We start from the raw sequence: 21,819 nt of genomic DNA, 5'->3' as shown, positions 1-21,819 counted from the left end.
CTTCTTTAATCCCAGCACTAGGAAGACAGAGGCCGGCGGATCTCTGAGTTCAAGGCCAGCCTGGTCTACAAATTAAGTTCAGGACAGCCAGGGCTACACAGAAAAACTCTGTCTTAAAAAGCCAAGGAAAAGAAAAAGAAAAAAAGGAAAAACAAACAAACAAAAAGGAAACACTTAAAAATAACCCAAGGATAAATCGAGAAATCTGAATTTCTTTTAGGATTTTCCTTTGGCAAGTTAGGACCCCACCCCAGCATGTACAGCACAGTAACTTCTCTCTCATAACTAAGGTTACCACTCATGAGGGCCGCAGCCATTCTGCACGCACTAATACAAGCACTCTTAAAGTAGCGTAAAGCACTTTAATACTTGACTGATCAGAAATAATTTGGGGGCATTAGGGATACAGCAAATGGTAGAATTCATTAAGTTGTATGTGTGAGCTCTGGACTTAAACTTCACCAGAATAAGGGCAAAAAAGGCAAGAGTAGCCATGGTGTGGGTAATTTAGCAGTAAATCTTTTCAGTGCCAAATTACTGTAAATTTCTAAGTACCTATTTGGTCTGTAGTATATCGCTTATTTACAAATGGCTCCAAGAAAAAAAAATAAAAACAGTGCACTTAAAAGTCTTCAAATACCAATTTTTTCCTCTAAAACACAAATGGACAGTTCCATAAGTAACCCATTTGTGACAGCTGTGGTTCTCCAGCCCTCAGACACTTTGAAAACACAAACATAATCACAATCGGAAACAGCGTACATGGTGATTTCTACACTGCAGTGTGCGAGGCTGTAATCGAGCAAGTGAATCGCCTGTTGTGTGGACTCAGCCCTTCCGGCCATGGTTCAGCAGCCCTGCATGTGTGAGAGCCTTTCCCATAGACGCCCCCAGTACTACAAGTTCAGGCACTGTGATCCACGGGGAGGGTCAGCCAGACAAGAAACCTTGTGATTTAGGCTCATTCTCCAGAATTTTCTTCTCCACTTTCTTTAATATCTTCCTTGTTTCCCTTGTAAGAATCCTGGCTGCTGGTATCCGTTAAATAGTTTTCTTCCTCATTCTCTCTTTTTTCTCCATAAGAGCTAAAGGAAAAAAAAATATAACAATCAAAGGAAAAATGTGTTCCTTTCAAAGGTACACGGCCTGTGTTACCATCATGGAGAAGGTGTTAAGTCTACGAGCAGGGCAACTATGGCAGTGCTATGTGGAAATCGAAGGTTCCCCTCAACTAATCTATCTTGAAACTTGATTCCTTGTATTTCAATCAAAAGCAAGACATTATCTTTTTTTATATAAGTCAGAAAAAGCTTGCTGTAAGAACAGAGTATTGTATCACTGTGTAATATTTATATTACATGATAAAACAGTATATCGTAAGACAGTTCATATGCACTTTTTTAAACAATAGGAGCCCCCAGAGTCTGATTCCCTGCCAGCACACTACCTTTCTTTATCCGATGTGCAGCTTCTCAGCTCTGGCCTGGTGACATTCTCAGACGCTTTTCCACTTCGGCCTTTCTGTGAAACAAACTCCTCAGAGAGTCCTAGTGCTTTTAGAGTGTTAGAGTAACACCTCTCTGCGGCCAACCTTGCATTCTTCTATAGGAGAGACAACCCCTTTTAGATCAGAGCAAAGGCTATACGTTTTCATTAAGATGTATAGATTTAAAGCATCGCTGAGAATTAAGATCAACAGAGTCAGCAATTGAAACTGCTTCTCCTGTGACTGACAGGGACCTGTGTAGACGTGAACCAAGAGAGCTCACACATGTGCCCCAGAGGACAGCTACAAGAATGCTCCTCCATGGTGAGCAGCCAAGGCCTGTCAACATTTGGGTGGGTAATAAGCTGTGCTTTAGTCACACGAGAGAAAAATGACGCAATGAGAATGAATAACCTGGGGCTGGAGAGATGGCTCAGTGGTTAAGAGCACTGACTGCTCTTCCAGAGGTCCTGAGTTCAATTCCCAGCAACTACATGGTGGCTCACAACCATCTGTAATGGGATCTGATGCCCTCTTCTGGGGTGTCTGAAGACAGTGACAGTGTACTCATATACATACAATAAATAAAATAAAACTCCTTATAAAAAGAAGAAAGAAGGGGGCTGCAGAGATGGCTCAGTGGTTAAGAGCACTGACTGCTCTTCCAGAGGTCCTGAGTTCAAATCCCAGCACCCACATGGTGGCTCACAACCATCTGTAATGAGATTCGATGCTCCCTTCCAGTGTGTCTGAAGATAGCTGCAGTGTATTCATATATAATAAATAAATCTTTAAAAAAAAAAAGAAGAAAGAAAATGAACATCCTGGAAGATAACTTACAAACCTAACACCAAGAAAAAGGCATTCGCAGAAGAATACAAAAGAGCATATCTAGCCAACTGAGCCAGCTCCGCGCAAGTCCAGAAACAGGAAATGCTGTAAACAGCAACGCAGACCCCAAGTTAGAAACACGGACCTCTAGAGGTGGCTGAGGGCTGACCTGTAATGGCTCTCGATTGCATAAGGAGCACCCCCCAAAGATGATCAATAAGGGAACTGATTAATGATCTGCATGTGATTCAGTCCCAGTGATGAAGAGGCCGAGGCTGGGGGAGGATTAACACAATTTCAAAGCTAGCTTGGCCTACAAAATGAGTTCCGCACCCGCCAGCAGAAATATATAGCAAGACCTGTCTGAAAACAAAAACAAAGGTTGTGTGTCTGACTGCAGATCAGAAGGCAGAACCACAATGGAGTGCCGGACGGCTCCTTTATTCACTTAGTGTACTGCTCAGTCTTACACGCCGTGACATCAGTCCATCAAAAATAAAATCAGCAGTACTGTTATCTTTACTTCATGGAAGAAAAATTAGATATTTAGAGCTAAGTTTAAATCCCTTGAATGTCACTTCTTTGTAGATGCAGCTAATTGAGGGCTCTTTGGTGGACCATTAAGAAAGGGCTGTAGCTCATTGGTGGACCATTAAGAAAGGGCTGTAGCTCATTGGTGGACCATTAAGAAAGGGCTGTAGCTCATTGGTGGAGCATTTAGAAAGGGCTGTAGCTCATTGGTGGAGCATTTAGAAAGGGCTGTAGCTCGTTGGTGGACCATTTAGAAAGGGCTGTAGCTCGTTGGTGGAGCATTTAGAAAGGGCTGTAGCTCGTTGGTGGAGCATTAAGAAAGGGCTGTAGCTCATTGGTGGAGCATTAAGAAAGGGCTGTAGCTCATTGGTGGACATTTAGAAAGGGCTGTAGCTCATTGGTGGAGCATTAAGAAAGGGCTGTAGCTCACTGGTGGAGCATTTAGAAAGGGCTGTAGCTCATTGGTGGACATTTAGAAAGGGCTGTAGCTCATTGGTGGAGCATTTAGAAAGGGCTGTAGCTCACTGGTGGAACGTCTATACAGGCATGCTTGGGACTCTGTAAGTCTTTACTACCACAGAAAAACCAACACCCCCGCCCCCAACACACAAAAAGTTTCAATCCGAGCAGCATTTGGGAGGTGAGGCAGATAGTCTGTTCCACAAAGCCAGCCAGGGATACACAGCATGATCCTGTCAGAAAACAAAACAAGACAAAACAAACAAAAAACCCCAGCAGAGTTGCCACAAGTCAGCCCAGAGTCCACCAGCTTTAGGTAACTACATCGTGACAACGTGCTCAGCTTGTTGTCTTGGCTTTTAGCTCCTCTGAGTGGATCTTATAAGAGATCTGAGGCCAGGAATGCCCTGTGAACCTCCAAGGTTCACCGCCCAGTTCTGGTGGACCAACATTAGCCTGTATGCAGAGTGTGAGAAAACAGAGGAAAAGCACAGTTGCTCGACCTAGGGTTCTTCAGGAGAAGCCAAAATAGCAAAGATTAAATGTAAGAGCTAATACTATGTCACCCAGGATACTCTGGGAGACTGAAAAAGACATATAACTGAAGACCTCTGTTAAGCTGTACCACTGTCAATAACAATTTTTAAACAATGCACGTGAAACAGGTTCTCACTGTGTAGTCCTGGTCCTCTGTGGATCAGGCTAACCTTGAACTCACAGAGATCCAACTGCCAGTCCCTCCCAAGTGCTGGGATTAAAGGTAGGCAGCACTTCATTTGGCTACCCTCGCAGGCTGACAGGTTTGCTGAGGGACTCCGCCTCAAAAATTAAATGAGCAATCAAGGAAGGTACGTAACACTGACCTCTGGTACATACACAAACACGTACATCCCAGAGTTGGGATGTACACCAAATGGTAGAGTGCTTGTCTAGTCTGAAGTCCTGGGCTCGGTGCCCAGGACCACCTAAGCCAGTAGTAGTAATAAATCTATAATCCCAGCACGCAGAAGGCAGCAGTAGAATAGAAGTCCAAGGTTATCCTTGGCATTATAACCAGTTTATGCTAGCCTGGGCTCCATGAGACCTGTTCTTTTTTAAAATAAAAATCAAAGCTAATGCTATGAAGAAAGAGAATTCAACCTAACGTCTGTTCAGTCCTGTGACCTCCAAGAACAAGGACAACATGGTTGCCCCTGTAACCAGTCACAGGCACTTCCTGCTGGAGGACAGAACAACAGGCAGGGAGACTGCAGTTAGCTTTTTAGATGAGCAATGAATAGAGCTGCAAGGTGACTTATTGAATAGCAGGAGCTAATTAGCAACGGTCACAGCAAAACTTGAGGCTTTGGGGGGAGATGTACTAATTTATGTTAACAAAGCCAAAATGGTGGCCACTGGACACTGACTGTCATTAGCACGTGCAGTAAGGTAAGCATCTGACTCGATTTGACCGCCGATGCTCATCCTTCGCCTTCGCCGTACAGAGCTGAAGCTGTAAGGTCAGGAGCATGGCAAGGAAGGCGCACCCGCTCTTCCACTATCAAAGGCCCTGCTCAAAAGGATCACTTTTGTCTTTTTAAGATAATGCATGGGCTGGAGAGATGGCTCAACAGTTAAGAGCACTGATTGCTCTTCCAGAGGTCCTGAGTTCAAATCCCAGCAACCACATGGTGGTTCACAACCATCTGTAATGGGATCCGGTGCCCTCTTCTGGGGTGTCAGCAGACAGTTATAGTTTACTCATATAAATAAAATAAATAAGTAAAATACCACACGATGGGAAGTTGTCATCAATGCCTCTGTTCAAGATAAGAGATATTTTATCACCGAGGTTTCGTCTGAAGTAGCGTTTTGGTTTATTTAACAGTTACTGAATGGAGATGGTCAAATAATGGGGAGGAAAATGCTGCAAGGGAACAAAAAACTCGAGGGCCAAAAGCGGGAGGACGTTGTTGGCTGCAAGGTTAATTTGCCGTCAGTGTGCTCCCCCACTGATTTGCCACTCTCTCTCTGGTGCTTAGGAAACTGTGGGAATTCACAGCCTGACTGACTTGTCTGTTATGCTGGGATTCATAACTAATATGCCAGGATGATGCTCTTAGCTTGGGCTAACCCAGAAAAGGTAATGTACAGGCTAGGCCGGCCAATTTATCACAACTCTTAGGCGCTTCCATGGCCGGCCGTACGTTACTGTGGGTGCTGGGAATTCAAAGATCAAGCCATTACCCTTAAAGCCAATTCGTTAACAGGGAAGAGAGACATTGCACAGAAGACCAGAATCCTCATACCTCGGTGAGAGGGATGCAGACAGACATGGGTAAGGCTCATGGAGGAACACGAAGAAGGCCACAGACTGTGACTATGAGCTATGGTTTGTGTGAGTAGGAGCTAAGAAAAGGTACAGTCTTTGGGTTTTCACTAAACAACCTGATTAGAGGTGACTCAAAGTCTGCACTGTAGGGGAGATAGGTGGGCAGGTGAGGGGCTATGAGAGGGAGTGGGAGACGGGCCTGAGAAGCCGACAGGAGGGCTGGGGCTGTGGCATGGGGGGTGTATGCCCAGCTGGATGGCAGGGAGGTTAATCATAAGACCCCTTGAGATTGCTACTAAAACCGGGAGTGGATGGCCGCCATGGGAAGGAATGGCGGTGCTGTGGTCAAGATGTGCTACGGAGAATGGGGAAGCAGAGAGATCTGCTTTTTTTTTTTTTTTTTTTTTTTTTTTTTTTTTTTAATGTTTTTAGGCCTGGAGAGATGGCTCAGTAGTTAAGAGCACTTATTTCTACAGAGGGTCTAGGTTCAATTCTCAGCAAACATATGGTGGCTCACAACCCCAGTTCCGAGGTATCCAATACCCTCTGATGTCTGTGGGCAGTAAATGTGCATGGTGCCCACACAAAACACTCACACACAAGTAATATAAATAAATAAATAAACAAACAAACACATAAACAAACAAATAAATAAATATGCAATTTAAAATTCTTGTAAGAGACAGGGTCTCACTATGTTGCGTACGATGGCCATACACCAAATGGTTGAACTCATCAAAGACCTCCCCATGCTATCCCGAAGCCTCAACAGAATAAGAGCCGGGCTGACTGAAAAGACCAGACACTAAAGCAACTGTGGCAGGAACCTGAGGTTCATAGGGTTGGCGACGTGTTCTTTATTGAGCTGCGAGCCTCATCAGATCTTAAGCAAAATCACTTCCTTGGTGGACTGGATGAAGCTGCCCCAGAAACGGCATGTCTCGGCAACTGTAGGACACAACGAGATGGAGTACACACATGGAGGCCAGAGGTCCTGAAACAGGACGCTGGTAACGGCCCTAAATTCCAATAAACACAACCTGGGAGACTCTTTCAAACAGCATCGGCCTCTTTTGCAATTTTTTATCTTGCTCCTCCAATTCTTGCCAATATTCTTTCATCCTGGCCTTTTCGCTCCTTCTAGAATCAGATAAAGAGAACGGCATTTTAAAAGGTCAGCTACGGAAGCTCTATTAGGACATTCACTTCAGAAGTCAAATCAGGAAATGAGAGCACAGTTCGGGCCAGTTCCTTTTCTAGACTGACAGAATTCTCCTACGTCCAGAATAAAAAGCCAGGCCTTGAAGGCACACATTGTTCTGTTCTAGGAATCGTCTGGGCATTTGGATTTCAAAAGTTGTCAAGGCAAAAAGACTTCAAACTTGCCTGAAAAGTGTTTTATATAGAAATGTGCAAAAGCAAGAAAGTCTGGTCCAAATAGTTACCTTAAAAATATCCTTTCAAAAACAAGACCCTGAAACTGGGCAGTGCTTTTAGTCCCAAAACTCTGAGGCAGAAGCAGGCAGATCTTCTAGTTCCAGGCCAGCCTGGCCTACAGAGCTATTTCTAGGGCAGCCCAGGATACACAGAGAAACCTTCTCAAAAAAATTTAAAAAAAAAAGACCCCACGTTTCTTCTTTGCCTAAATGAGATCACATAACGGGCAACATTAATTAAGTGGGAGCAGGAAAGCGAGACAGTGGGGCTCATGAGTATTTAGCAACAGAAGAGAGAAGCCAAAATGCTGGATGTTGCTGTCTTCCTCTATGGACCAGGCCCCACAAGGAATTACACCGCACTGTGCTTCTCTGGGTAAGCTATACTAAAAGCAGCCGAGACAAGAGAGTATCCCGGGTACAGAAAGTAATTATACGTAATTATAATTACGCTTACTCAGAGTAAGTTGGCATTAACTTCCTACAAGTAAACACTGTATTCCTAAAGGAATGTTTTGCACAAGTTCATCAAACTAGGCTGTATTAGTGGGCTAATACCACACTGTAAGAAATACTCAGTGTTAAAAGCAGATACATGTATTTGGATCTTAGAGGCTAGTAAGTCATATTACTTACCCAGCTTTGGAGGAGAGCTTCTCTTGCATGAGCATGACCATTTTTATGTGCAATGTTTGGAATGCTGGTTTTCAAACTCTGCGCTATAGAATTCTAGTAATATTCTGCAGAGGAGTGTAGGTGTCCTGTGGATGCTATCACAGGGAACAGTCATGAGGGGCAGCATGTACCCAGGACGCAGCCACTCAAACCGTTGTATTTGGTACAAACTTAAAACAGAGCTCCCTGACTTGTTTGTTAATTGAAAAAAAAAAATATTCTCTGGGCTAATAAGGCCAGATCAGTGTCCAAGGTCCAGGCTTTGATCCTCACATCCCCAGCACCAGATATACAATGTATGTATATACAATGAGTATATATGTATATATAATGCATTATGCACATGCATGTATATATGACAAATATTTAAAAGAGTTATAAATAAGAACACACTCGGGGCTGGGGATTTAGCTCAGTGGTAGAGCGCTTACCTAGGAAGCGCAAGGCCCTGGGTTCGGTCCCCAGCTCAAAAAAAAAAAAAAAAAAAAAAAAAAGAACACACTTATAAGAAGGTTTTGTGCTGGTTTTAAAGCAGTTATTTTTTTTCTTTTTTCTTTTTTTTTTTCGGAGCTGAGGACCGAACCCAGGGACTTGCACTTGCTAGGCAAGCGCTCTACCACTGAGCTAAATCCCCAACCCCTTAAAGCAGTTATTAACTATGGCCATAACAGAAAATGCTTCTGGTCCACATGGTCTCATGGTTCTCACTCTGGAGGTGAGCATATACACTGACTGTTATCATAAGATGTGTATGTGTGGATATATGTGTGTAACAATTGAGGAGAAACAGCCAAAGATTATTTAAATCCATAAATTAAGATACCATAGTATTTTCATATCTAGGTATCCATAGTTACATGGAAAGGAAAGCAAAGGAAAGGAAAGGAAAGGAAAGGAAAGGAAAGGAAAGGAAAGGAAAGGAAAGGAAAGGAAAGGAAAGGGGGAAGGGAAGGAGTTTGACAGCTGCTGTTGGAGTCCCCAGGCTCCTCCGTGGTACCTGAGATCGGTTACCCTGGATTTAACTAGCTGAGACAAGCTCTGCTGTGAGCCGTAAGCCTTAACCCGGGTTGCCAGGAGTTTCTGTAAGTCTCTCATTCTTTGCTTCTGTTTAGTTAGGATCCGATTTCTCTCTTCTTCCAACATTTTCTTTTCCTCAAGGGATTTCCTGAGGGCAACAAACTAAGGCTTAATTCACTTTAAGCCAAGGAGGAAGTTGTCCGGCAAAGATTTAACATGGGATAATTCAAAGGCCAGAAAAAAAAGAAAAAAAAAAAAAAAAAGGCCACCTTTTGACCAAAATCGTAATTGTGACATTGGAAATCCGAGTAAAACTGATGCTGTTTCTCTACCTTCCCCAAGGAAACACAGAAATCACATTTGTTTCTTAGAAGAACATTCTTAGCAAACGGTTCTCCACCATGTCATACAATACCTTGCAGATAATTTAGTAAATTCAGATTTATCAAGCCAAAACCCACAGGGCTTCTTCCTATGCCAGTTCAGCAACCATGTGACCAGGAGCGCCCATCCCAGTGCCTTACCTGATGGCTTGCTCGCGCCCTCGGGAAGACGCGGTGGGCATCGGAGGGCTGTATTCACAAGGCCTGGCGCTGGCGTGCGCGCTTCTTCTGGGGGATTTATGCCTAGGAGAAGGATTAGGCCTGCGTGTTTCTTTCAAAATTTCCTCACCCATTCGGATGTCTGCCAAGATTTTCTGTCTTTTATTGGAGTCACATAAGGATTCGTAAAGACAACACTGGTCACAAAGCACCGGGCAGTTCCGAAAGCTCTGTTCAGAGAAGGGTTCCTTCCATTTCTCCAAGCCTTGGTCACTGGGGCTCAGGCGCCTATGCCTGTGTTTACCCCTTGGCATTGCAGGACTTCTGGGGTCCCTGAAAGCTCTGTAAGTGGAGTGACTGGGCCAAGGCGAACTCTGCAGCACATCTCTGGCCTTTGGCTGTGTCCTGCTGTCCCCATAGAGCTCTTCCCTCTTTGGCTTGACATTCGCAGGTGGTCTGTAAATAAAACGAGGCACAGGCCTGGCTTTAAACTGCTTCGGTTTCTTCTTAGCCCTACAAAGTTCTCTCAGCTTCTTCTCACGGATTGCTTGCTTCTGTTCCTCCCTCGCAATGAACTTAAAGGGCTTCTGGGAGGCCAGGAGTGCGGCTTTGCTCCTCTCCCGGGTCTTCTTCCGACGCTCCTCGTTCTGCTTGACTAGATCCTCATAAAGGGGAAGGAGCAGGCGGGAAGGAACTGGATTGGCTCGGAATTTCTTCTTACACTCTGCATCGTCCTCATTCCTCTTGAGCATCTTCTCCCTGGTTTCCTGAGCATCCGAGGCCTTCTCTCTCCGCTTCTGCTCTCTTACCGTCATTTCAAAGGGCACCGGCACTGTAATCCTGGGCGTCCAGGCTTTAGGTTTCTTCCTGTTTTTCTTGGCTGTTTGGAGGTCAGAGTCATACTGAGTATAATCTTCAACAGAAAAGTCGTCCCACATGTTGTTTATGAGCTCCTTGGCATAGGACCTTGTTCCGATTTCCCCAGGAGTCTTTTTCTCTAGGTCGGGCAACTCATCAGTAGTTGTGGACAAGGAGGACGACCGGTCTAGGTCAGGCTCTGAAAGCGAGGTCGCCGACAAGGCAGGATGTGAGCAGCTCTTTTCCGATGCAGAACTAGGGAAGAAGAAGAATTAGGGCACACTTCCAATTTTATGTGGCCAAATGTTAGAGTTACTGTAACTGCCAATGTTATAAGATTAAGGTATAGTCAGCTAGAAGACGGCAGCACAGGGTCGTGACAATGTCGTTTTTCTTTGGAATAGAGCTGAGAGAGGACTGGATTATCTAACACGCTCTGGCTTTTCAGAGAAGGAACTTGAGTCAGCTGCTCCTCGTGTCTTACTGTAATCATGCCTCTGTGTTTCCAGAGTCACCTTCCTGACCATGTCTGACCATGTTACTGCTACCTAACATTTCCATCTTCTTTGCTGTGAAGTCTGACCTACCTGTCAATCAGGACTGGCGCCGCTTACCCAGCAGCCTTACCCCTCCCTAACCTAGTCATCGTTGTTGAAGTCTTCTAGAAGACTGTTGTCTCAGTCCATTTAGTTGGGATGGACGACTTGGTCATTTTATAAACTATGCATATGTTGTCATTGTAAGGGATGATTTATAAACACTTACGGTGCTGAACAGGGAGGGAACTAAATATGGAGCTTAGACTCGGGGATTTATTTCCTTTTCTCTGTCCTTTCGCTCTTAGATAAAGGGAAGAGGGGTTGTAAAGAAAAAGGGGGGGTTGGGGATTTAGCTCAGTGGTAGAGCGCTTACCTAGGAAGCGCAAGGCCCTGGGTTTGGTCCCCAGCTCCGAAAAAAAGAACCAAAAAAAAAAAAAAAAAAAAAAAAAAAAGGGGATATAGACATATTATAAGAAATTTGACAAATAGGGCTAGATTGTTTAATATACTCTTAAACAAAAAACAAAAAAACATTTTATAGCCATAATCTTACATTGGTACAGAATTCATCATCATCATCATCATCATCATCATCATCATCATCATAATACTGCAAGGCTATGTTATAGTGGTACAAAATATAAGCTTAATTTTGGCACAACATAATATATTATGTTTTCAACTCTTAGATAGGCACTGTGCCTATGCAATTCATTTAAAAATGCAATTACATTTATAATGTCCAGTCCATTTGCATTTGGCAACTTAGATGCCAGTGGCCAATGGCTAGGCAGAAAGAAAGAGATGGGACTTCCAGGTTCCCACAGGTGAGGAGAGAGGAGAGGGCAGGAAGAGGAGATGGGGAGCCTTGGGAGAGTGAGACAGAGCAGGCTCGGAGCTGTAGGGGCGTCCACCAAAATGTAGGTGGAAAAGGAAAGTGGCCCACAGAAAGGCAGCAAGGCCAATGGGCTTCACTGAGGCTGAGGGCAGATTTAGAGAGGGTGAGCTAGGAGTGAAGGGAAGGGCATGGTAGCCGCAGAAAGCTTAGAGGAGCCCAGCCATCAGAGCCAGTAAAGCAGTTTAAAAGTGAGCTGTGTGTGTGTGTGTGTGTGTGTGTGTGTGTGTGTGTGTCTGTCTGTCTGTCTGTCTGTCTGTCTGTCTTTCCTCTGTGTACTGGAGATAGTCACTGGGTGGGCGTGTGTCTGTGACCAGCCGGCAGCATAAAGCAAAGTAGCCAAAATTCCCACGACAGAGGCTGGCCAGGAACATGGTAAGTTCTAAGCCATCCTGGACTACATAGAGTACAAGATCATCTTTCAAAATTGGGGCAGCCTAAATATTTTGATGCATATCTGTAAGCCTGAGTAAAGCAGAGAGACACAGATGGGAGGGCTGGAGACATGGCTCAGAGGATAAGAACACTGGCTGCCCTTCCAGGGACACAGGCTTCATTCCCGGCACCCACATGGCAGCTCACAGGTCTCTATGGTCACCAGGTGGACAAGTCATGTAGACATACATTCAGGCGAAATGCATTAAAAAATTACAATAAAAAAAAAAAACAGATGGCCACCAAATGACGCTCAAAGCAAGAGGGAACCTAGTGAAATGATGCCAGTAAACACTGTGAATAAAATCCCACCTTTATATATCGTTAATACTGGGAAGGGCTATTCAGAAGCCGGTACTGTGGGTGCTTTCCCCCATATGTCGTCCAAGCATTTATCTTAGTTCAGTTCACAATGACAGTGACGACCATCTCTAGAAGAGACTTACCTAGAAGAATCATCCCCAATGAGCGCTGCCTGGATGTCCTTCATAGTTAGCTTGTCCTGGTACATTTTCTCTAATTTTACCATGGCCTCTGCATGGGCAGCCCTCAGGTCTTTGAGTTTCCTGAAGTACTCTTCATCAGAGTGGTAAATATCAGAGAAGTTCATAGTGTTCTCCAATGTCACCTCTTTGTCCTTCCCAGGAGAGCTGTGACAGCCTGCCTAATAGAAAGAGAATCCTGTTGTCTGCCATTTGAAAGTAAGTAACAAATTGACCCTGACCCAAAGCTGACTCTTGCAGAAGTCTCGCCATGTAGCCCAGGCTGGCCCTAAACTCCGTATGTACACCAGGCTAGCTCTGAACTAGTGATCGGCCTGCCTCTGCCTCCTGATCCCTGGAATCAAAGGCGGGCGCCACCATGATGGCATTTAATAATGGTCGGTTGGGCTCCTAGATACCTGACAGAAAATAGTCATGTGATGCCGCTACTGCGGAAGGCAGAGTGGAACTCGGTGGAACTCAGCGGCTACAAGGATTTCTACAGGAAGCCTCTTCTGAGTCGCGCAGGTTTTGGCTGAGAGGTGAGCAGCTGCTGCCCCTGTGCCCAGAGCCAGCTCCAGAGGGACTCCTGCCTCGGGGCTCCAAGGGTGTGCAGTGGGTGGGGCAGGAATGGGGCCCAGGGACAAAGTTCTCCGTGGCTCTCCAGGGAGCCCAGCAGGATGATCTTGGAGGGGAAAGGGATACAGGAGAGGGCAGAGGAGAGTCACCGCTGTGAGCAGCAAGGAGAGTGACACCAATGACACCACAGGTGGCAAACACTTTGTGCATGAAGAGAGCATGGAGTACTGTGTGGCTGGAGACTCCACACAGGACCCGACTGGAGCTTCTGATTGCCTGCCCCCAACTACCCATGGTTCCCTTCTTTTAACTGAGTCAACTAAGGAGAGAAAAACCTCACTTTCTAGAGCTGGAGAAGTGGCTAAGTTGCTCAGGTGTTTGCTATACAAGCATAAAAAGCTAAGTTCAGTTCCTAGAAACCGTGTTTTTAAAAAAGCCAGATGGATAGGGAGAGGGCAGTCCCTGAAGCCTAATCAGCGAGGCCTTTCCTCAAATAACAGCAAACAACAGCTCTGAAGAACGCCATAGCACAGAAGTTGTTCTCTGGCCTCTGTGTGTGCGTATACACACACACACACACACACACACACACACACACACATACACACACAGACATACACACACAGACACACACACACACACACACACACACACACACACATAGGTATATGCACCTAAACATACATATAACATGCCCCAAACCCCTCACTTTCTTTATAAATATAATTTTTAATGTTCCCAGTTGACAAATGTTAGATTATGTATGATATTATGCATAAAGGGCTGCCAACCGTGGTTTTAAATTTAGCCTACCTCCTTGAACACACTCAAAACAAGACAAAATATATTCCCAAGTTGGACTCATAATACTGTAATCTCAGAAAATAAGTCTGTTTAGCCTTTCCAATGGGAAATTCAGAAGTCTGTGGTCAATAATAGTTCGGGCTAGAGAAGTATCTTGGTCATCAAGGATTTGCCTATCATGTACCAGGCTACGGTTTCCTTGTGCATATCCACATCGGGAAGGAGGGGATGGATGGACAGACGTATATTTTTAAACTATGTTCATACATGTATAAATGGGTGAGTGCAGTTGCCCATGGAGTCTGGAAGTGAGTGTTGAATCCCCGGGAGCTGGAATTATGGGTAGTTTTAAGTTGTCCAGTGTGGGTGCTGGCAACCAAATTCCAGTTCTCTGCAAGGGCACCGAGTGTTCCTAACCACTGTCTTAGGCTTTTGTTGCTCTTGGAAGAAGAAGACTCTTCTGGTGTTGTCCCACTTGGGATAACTTCAAGAAAACAATTTTTCTTCAAGAGAACTGATATGTTTAAATTTAGCAACTCAGAGGACCAAAGAACTACTTAATGTATGTCACACAAGGCACTTAGGAGAATTATTGTTTTGCGGCTTTTGCAGAGGACCCAGGTTCAGTTCCCAGCATGTATATACTGGCTCACAACCAAACATAATTCCAGCTCCAGAGGTTCCAGCACCCTCTTCTGGCCTCCGTGGGTACTGCACATGCATGACCCACAAAGACACCCTGCCTCCCAATAAATATACATAAACCTAAAAAAAAAAAAGAGCCATGGGTCACCCACCCTAATCCCAGCCCTTGGGAGGCAGAAGCTGGCAGATCGCTGAGTTCCAGGCCAACCTGGTGTACAGAATGAGTTCCTGGACAGCCAAGGTTACACAGAGTAACCCAATCTTGAAAACAAACAAACAGACACACAAAATAATGAGCAGAGTCCCCTGAGCTCCCTGCATTTGATTGCTTTCTCTCTCAAGGATGCTGACGACCCAGAAGTCTATGCAGTCTGCCCAAGACAGCTGCTCATCCCTCACTCAGATGCCACCTCAAGTCTTTGTTGACTATCCTCTGTGAAATGGCAACTCCCAGAGTACCGTGAGTCCTTCTTCTCTGCTTTCCTTTCCAGAACTGTTCAGCCACCAACCATCCACCCAAGGCAGCCCCATGCCTGCCCCGACTGAAGAGTCAGCTTACAAAGGCAAGCACTTGTTTGCTCTGTGCTTTTGTGTTCCTAGCGCCTAGAAAGTGCCTGACTGAGAAAACACGTCCAGTAAATATCTGTGGTGTGGAAGGCCGTATAGCTAGAAATATATAAGTTTTCACCAAAGGAAAATGGCAGGCATTTCCTTTGCAAAGGTTGAACCATATGAGGAACCAGGTCACTGAAGGGCTGCTGTGGGCTTCCTGGGTGTTAAGGAAAAGGCCTACAATCCAACGTAAATGAAAAATCTACAAACCAGGCTGTGAACCTGCCAGGGTTTTATATGTCCTCTGGTTAAAGTAGGGAGCCGCTTTCAGACAGAACATCCCTGGGCTCATTCATTCTCCCAGAAAATCTTTTCAACGGTCCTACCTCCGTCATCCACGTTGAAACCAGCAAGTGTCTGACCTGGAAGAACTGTGAAAGGAAGGCGCATCATGAGGAGAGCGTGAGGAGCCTGCCTAGTCCACTGTTAACACAAGCAATACTTCTCCAATAGGCCCTCCTAGTTTGTTTGTATTTTAACCTAAAACAGACGAGTGGCCAGGGAATTACTCCCACTTCTCTCACCTTTCCCCAGGACTGTCTGCTTTGCGTGCAATGCCACTATTTTCCTCCTCCTTGATAGTGAGCTTTTCGTGGTCTAAGTGCCACCACGGAAAAGGCTAATCTTCCTGAGAGTGGCTTGACCCACTTATGGCTGTGTCAGTCCTCCCAGCACCGGAGGCTTAACTGATGTCAGCACCTTAAGAACTGTCTCTGTTGTCGTCAACGGAGTGTGTCTGATGTTCTGGAATTTTTATTAATTTATCTTCTTTTCAGTGCTGACCCTGGCTATAATTCCAGCACTCAGAAAGCAGAGACAGAAGGACCCTGAGTTCAAGGTCAGACTGAGCTACATAGCCAGTCTGAGGCCAGCACATGCTACATGAGATCCTCTGGGCCAGGCACGGTAGAACACGTCTTTAATCATAACATTTGGGAGGCAGAGGTTGGCAGATCTCTTTGAATCCAGCCTCCTCTACATAATTCCTCTTCTCCACGCGCTCCAAGCCAGGCAGGGTTACACAGTGAGTCCCTGACTCCAAAGAAGAAAAGAAGGACCAGGAAGCAGAGGAAGAGGAAGGAAGGAAGGAAGGAAGGAAGGAAGGAAGGAAGGAAGGAAGGGAGGGAGGGAGGAAAGAGTGAGTTTCCACAGTGTTTAATGACATATGTGTACCTCAGCCTCCCAAGTACTGAGACTACGCTATGGGCGTTGGGCCCAGACAATGTTTGAGATTAATTGATTGTTTGATTTTGTGGATGAGGCTGTCTAGGCTGGTCTGGAACTCTCCACGTGGTTAGGGTGGTCTCAAGCTCACAGGTCTAACTCCACTTTCTAATGCTCTACCATTAGATATTTGAAAAGGAGAAGATGCTCAGTGGTTGTCACCATGGCTGATGTGGAGCTTCCGAAAACAGCAGACAACATTCTGTAACTATCAACACTCAGTTAGACCCGGCCTGCTCAACACCAGTGCACCACTGGGAGATGACTCCACTACCCCAGCAGCTGTGCCTTCCCTGCCCTCTTCCCACACAGCGACTGTTCTCATTGCCCTTCCATTTCTTCAGGAAAATAGAAACCACCAGAAGACCACTCAGCCTTCTCTCCTCCTACAGAACTCCCCCCTCTGGGGACACACCCTCTCTTCTTCATTTTTAGGGAACTGATGTGAAGCACTTGACTTCTCACCTCACTGCTTCTCTCAGTGAATGTGGGACCCTCTGGGCCTTGTTCCAGGCCTCCTACTATGGTGGCTAATCCTTAATCTCTTTTGATGTCTCTATTAAATGTTGAGGTTCTCTCTGTCTCTGTGTGCCTGTGTGTATGTGCCTGTGTGTGTGTGTGTGTGCACCAGAGGTCAATGACAGACTTTTTCTCCCCTCGGTGACACAGATACAGGCTGGATTAGACCGGATTAGAAGTGGATAAAGGCAGGTTTATTAGGGGGCAGCTCTTGGGTGGGTTCATCGATCTCACAGGTGGAGGTCGGTGACGTCACATCCAGGCTAAAGCAAGGGGGTTTTACAGAGCTTTGTGAGGAGTGAAGATCTGCTAGCTAGGAGCTGGGATGGTTGGTGTGCACGTGTGGTCAGAATCTGAGCCCCCGGGGAGGCACTCTTGGGCAGGTTGTCTGGAATTCGGAGAGGAGTGATGATGTGTTAGCCTGAGTTTTCTCCCAGGTGGGCGGGGCTGGGGAAAGGAGAGCAGAAGGAGTTTCCCAGCCTGTGCAGGGGTGAGCATCAGTTGCAGGAACATCCGATCTCGGGTGAGTTCCCTAGTCCATCTTATCTTTTGAGATGGGGCTTTCGGCAAATTCCAGGAATCTGCCTGTTTCCTCCTCCCGAAGCACTGGGATTATACACAAAAGCCAACACACCAGGTGTGTATGTGGGTGTTGGAAACCCAAACTCCACTTATAACACAAATCTTCAGTGAGCAGGGCACTTTGGAACCTAAGCACAACTATACAAAGGACAGACCTTTCTGCCAGAGTATATGTCAGTTTCCAAGTGAATTGTTCAAGCTGGCAGTTATAATTACGAATTTATGTAAACTCTCTAGAAATGACACCCATTCTCTCCTCTGGTTCTTATTAACAGAAGATGGGGGCGATTATAGTCCTTTTACAGACAGAGAAACAGAAGTCATGTCCTATAATCACCCAGCGAGTAGCAGACAATGGCTTCTGATCCAGAATCCAACTCCTTCCCTCCATTCCAGCATTCTGCCTTCTGTAACCTTTGATAGATTGTGTTGAATGGCAGCCTTATCAGGTATAAACCAGTCCTAGGATTCTGGTGGTTTGGGCCTCTGTCTACTTTACATAACCTTGAAAGAGCTGATACAAGCCAGCCACGGTGCCTGAATCCCAGTATTGGGAAGATGGAGGCAGGAGGGTCAGGATTTTAACAGCAAATTTGAGGCAATCCTGAACCAAAGGAGACCCTGTCTAAAATAAAACAAAAACCAAGTTTGTAGCTGTTAGTACAGCACTTGCCTAAAGCACAAACCCTTCATCCCACCCCCAGCACTGCTAAGAAACCAAGTGGCAGGGGTTGGGGTGGGGACACATACACACATGTGCACGTGCACACACACACACACACACACACAGACATGCTCCTTCCTGGTGCTTTACACCAGCAGAGTGCTAGACTTTTTAAGTGAATAAAAGTTGGGCATTTTACTATGCACCTTTAAACCAAGCACTCAGGAGGCAGAGGCAGGCAGAGCTCTGTGAGTTTGAGTTCCAGGACAGCCATGGCTATGTCTCAAGAGACAGACAGACTAAAAAGGATTCTGCAATGGCTTAAGAGCACTTGCTGCTCTTGCAGAGCACCTAGGCTTGATTCCCAGCCCCCATCACAACCGTCAGGAACTCCCAGGAACTCACACTGCGCACATTCATACACATAAATCTAAAAACAAACAAATGAAATGAATAGAACGGATAGAGCCCTGGTTGCCCTTCCAAGTTCCTGAGTTCAATTCCCAGCAACCACATGGTGGCTCACAACTATCTGTAATGGGATCTGATGCCCTCCTCTGGTGTGTCTGAAGACTGCGACAGTGTACTCATATGTATAAAATAAATAAACCATAATCCATATGTATATGGAAAAGAAGTAGAGAGGATAGAGGAAGACTGTGCCCTCCTGCTAGAAATGCATCCAGGACATAATACTGAAAATGTTTTGCGAGAAGACCTCACTGCACCCGTATGGCCCCTTTAGTAAACTTTGGGATTTCGGGGATTTATCTGGATGTTTCTCTATATCTATGGAGCATCTGTCCACTGAACTTCAAACAGGCTTTCCTAAAGGACTGCTAAAATCCACTACTAACCAAAACCGATAAAATACACTTGTCAGTCCAACTTATCATCTGAGGTTTTATGAAAACTATAGATAGGCACATCAGTTTTCCTCAAGGGAAAAAACAAAAATTAAAAATAGAAAAAAATTTAAAAAACTGAAGAATATTTATTCTCAAGATATGCTGGAGAATAAATAAGTAGAATTCTGTTCTGTGCACACTCTAGAAATAGCTATAAAAATGCTCTCCAAGAAAGTTTTGCATTAGTCTTTAGTTGGAGCAGAGAGCAGGAAGGGTCTGCAGAGGACACCGCATTTCCACCCGTCCCTGCTGGTGAGGACCCGGACAGCCCCCAGACCCCGCCGGGCTCCCACATTACCGACGCCCGTATCTGCCACATCCTTTTCTTCTGTTTCTCTTCCACGGCCGCCGCCAACGCCGCTGCTACCAAGAACTATAAGGGGTCTTCGCGTTCGTACTGGGAGGCCCTTGCTCCTGTGATGGGATTTGCGGGCAGGTGGAGGTTGGCAGCAGCCAGTCTGATAGCCTAGTGCGGCGAAGCCACCGCCCCGCCTCCGAGCCCGAGCGCCCGCGCCGGCCCGGGGCGGGTGAGCTGGCGCCGCCGCCTCGCTCGCAGATCCTGGCTGGGGAGAGCGGTTACTAGGGGCACGGTTACTAGGGACGCTACAGGAGGTGGCGAAGGACCGTAACGCAGGCAACGTCCTTTCTCACTGTCACAAATGCGAGCCCCGAGTCCAGCTAACGTCTAATGATGGTTTCTGATACAATCCTGCGGTTTAACGGGGCATTCTAGAAGCATAACTATCCGAATCTACACTAATGACTACCACAGTAAGCTAAAGTAAAACGCAGTCTTCAAGAGAGTTTGCTCAATGGAATCTCATCAGCACCGGGACTATTACTGATTCTCTTGAATGACACCCAGATCCGCAGCTAGGGACTGAGCTTTTCTCTGGTTTCTAGCTTTATTTCGTTCTATCTGAACGAGGACTTCTCGCGGTATACGCAGAAAGCGCGTTTTTATTAACTGGATCAACATATTAGAGCACAGAGGAACAGGAAAGAACGGGCGTTGGGTGACCAGCCCAAGAAAAGGACAGGCTATGCAGCGTGCTATTCAACATGGCGGAGAACGCAGTTCATCTCTAATTGACAAGAATTTCACGAGTTGACCAATCAGAGGGAGAATACTTATTTGTCCCGCCCTCCTGTTTCTCGACTGACCAGTAAGACGCTAGACATAGGAAATGCCTGTCACTCGGACCAGTGAGTGATGGGGTAGCTTGTCTTGGGGTTCTGCAGCTAGCTTAGCCGCAGGCTTGGAGGGGGAGAACCCACAGGGACCACACCCTCCCAGCTCAACCCCACCAGCCTCCTGATCGATCTTAGGTTTTTGGCCGCTTCGGATGGTCTTTCAGTGAAGTCTCAGCCACCTGCAACGTAACACTACTTAGAAGTAGCGCCCCTGTCCCCACCATAAGGTTCCAGTAGTTTCCACATTATGCGGCTCGCCTTCCACTGAACCTGTTTCTGACGCAGTTGCTACCAGCCCTTCCTTGCTCGCCCCTGCGAGGTCTCCATCACCTCACCTTCCCTGCCTCCTCTGGTTTGGCTGAGCTTGCCTCTTGCAGGAACTGATGGGTACTGGTTGGTTCTGAAAAGCTAGAGGTGGGGAGGGATCCATAGCCGTCGGAATGACAGCTAGTTCTGTGACGGGATTTGGTGTAAGCCAACTCAAAAACAAGACCTGTCTACAGACTGAAGCCCTGTAAGCTGATGGTTTTAGGATCATGAAATAGTAAATAATGGGTATGAAGGACATCAGTGTCCTTCAGTACAGAGAATAGGAAAGTTTCGACCGACAGTATTCTAAATTTGCAGACATCGAGTAACAGCTAAAAAGAGGGAGGGGAACAGAAATGGGCAGATCTGAAAGAAAATGGTATCGTAGAAGTACTTTTGCATTTTTGTATTGAATTGCAATATACAGGATAGTGAAATGAATAATTTTGGATGTACAGTTATATGAATTCTGACAAGAATGAATACCCATGGAATCACAGGACAACTACACAGACACAACCTGTCTCAAAAACAAACAAACATACATTCCAGTTGATATTTGGGTTTATACTTGAGTTAGGTGAGAACAAAGCACCCAAGCTGTTAGAATTGCTTGTTAGTTCTTGCGAATGGGTAATATTCTATGGAGAGCTTTAACTTCCTGTTACACTGTAAGGAGCACAGAGGTCACAGAGTGTTATGTCGTAGGGGGCTCTTTCTCCGTCAGCCCCTCAACTATCAAGTTTTTAGCATTTGCACTGGCTGATTTCAAGGTTTGATCTCGTTACCGAAAATGTAAAAATAATCTGAACAAGAAACATTGGCATTTGTGAAAAAGCCAAATGAAGACAAGTTCTGCCACCCAAGAACTTGGAATTTATTTAAGTAATGTGAATGCTGATGCCCCTATTAAATCCCAAACACCCCCATGTGACGTGCAAGGAGGCGGGGCCTTCAGGAAGTAACCGAGTCGTGCTGTCCGAAAGGGTCCATGGCTTTAGCTCCCTTTGATGATGCAGGGTAGATTTCCCAGGAGCTCGCAGGCTTTACCATGAGCACTTGAAAGAGATTGAGGCCCTGGCATATTTTATGCTCCAAAGCAGTTTGACACATTTTAGTGAATGTGTGAGAAATGCTCATCTCCTCAGGGGTAGAGTTCTACTGCACGTAGTTCAGTGAGGCTAAAATACAAAATGCATACCCACAACTAGAAATGGGTAATCTAGTGAACAGATCAACGGCTTGTTTTGCAGAGCTCTCTGCTACAGTCATGGCGGGCAGA

The 21,819-nt window shown here is 45.8% G+C and overlaps 1 protein-coding gene across 9 annotated transcripts; it reads right to left on the bottom strand.

Moving 5' to 3' along the window:
- Positions 1-348: 348 nt before the first annotated feature.
- Fam161a (FAM161 centrosomal protein A) lies at positions 349-19,589 on the bottom strand. 9 transcript variants are annotated; one of them, XM_087582674.1, is made up of 8 exons: positions 19,333-19,507; positions 15,464-15,508; positions 12,462-12,679; positions 9,271-10,401; positions 8,727-8,894; positions 6,659-6,758; positions 1,448-1,602; positions 349-1,085 (listed from the first exon to the last, which is right to left on the bottom strand). In XM_087582674.1, exons 1-8 carry the CDS (start codon positions 19,351-19,353, stop codon positions 962-964), a joined length of 1,962 nt encoding a protein of 653 aa, XP_087438800.1. In that variant the 5' UTR covers positions 19,354-19,507; the 3' UTR covers positions 349-961.
- Positions 19,590-21,819: the final 2,230 nt, after the last annotated feature.

This window comes from Rattus norvegicus, chromosome 14 (assembly GCF_021556685.1).
Source record: "Rattus norvegicus strain SHRSP/BbbUtx chromosome 14, alternate assembly SHRSP_T2T, whole genome shotgun sequence".
Classification (NCBI taxonomy): domain Eukaryota; kingdom Metazoa; phylum Chordata; class Mammalia; order Rodentia; family Muridae; genus Rattus; species Rattus norvegicus.
This window is presented reverse-complemented; position numbering and strand designations above follow the sequence as displayed.

Coding starts and splice junctions, on each gene's coding strand:
- Fam161a (XM_087582674.1), bottom strand. CDS start 19,353: ATGTGGCAGATACGGGCGTCG. Junction 8,895..9,270: donor GGGCGCGAGCAAGCCATCAG/GTAAGGCACTGG, acceptor TGTTGCCCTCAG/GAAATCCCTTGAGGAAAAGA. Junction 1,086..1,447: donor TGCACATCGGATAAAGAAAG/GTAGTGTGCTGG, acceptor TTTTTCCTTTAG/CTCTTATGGAGAAAAAAGAG.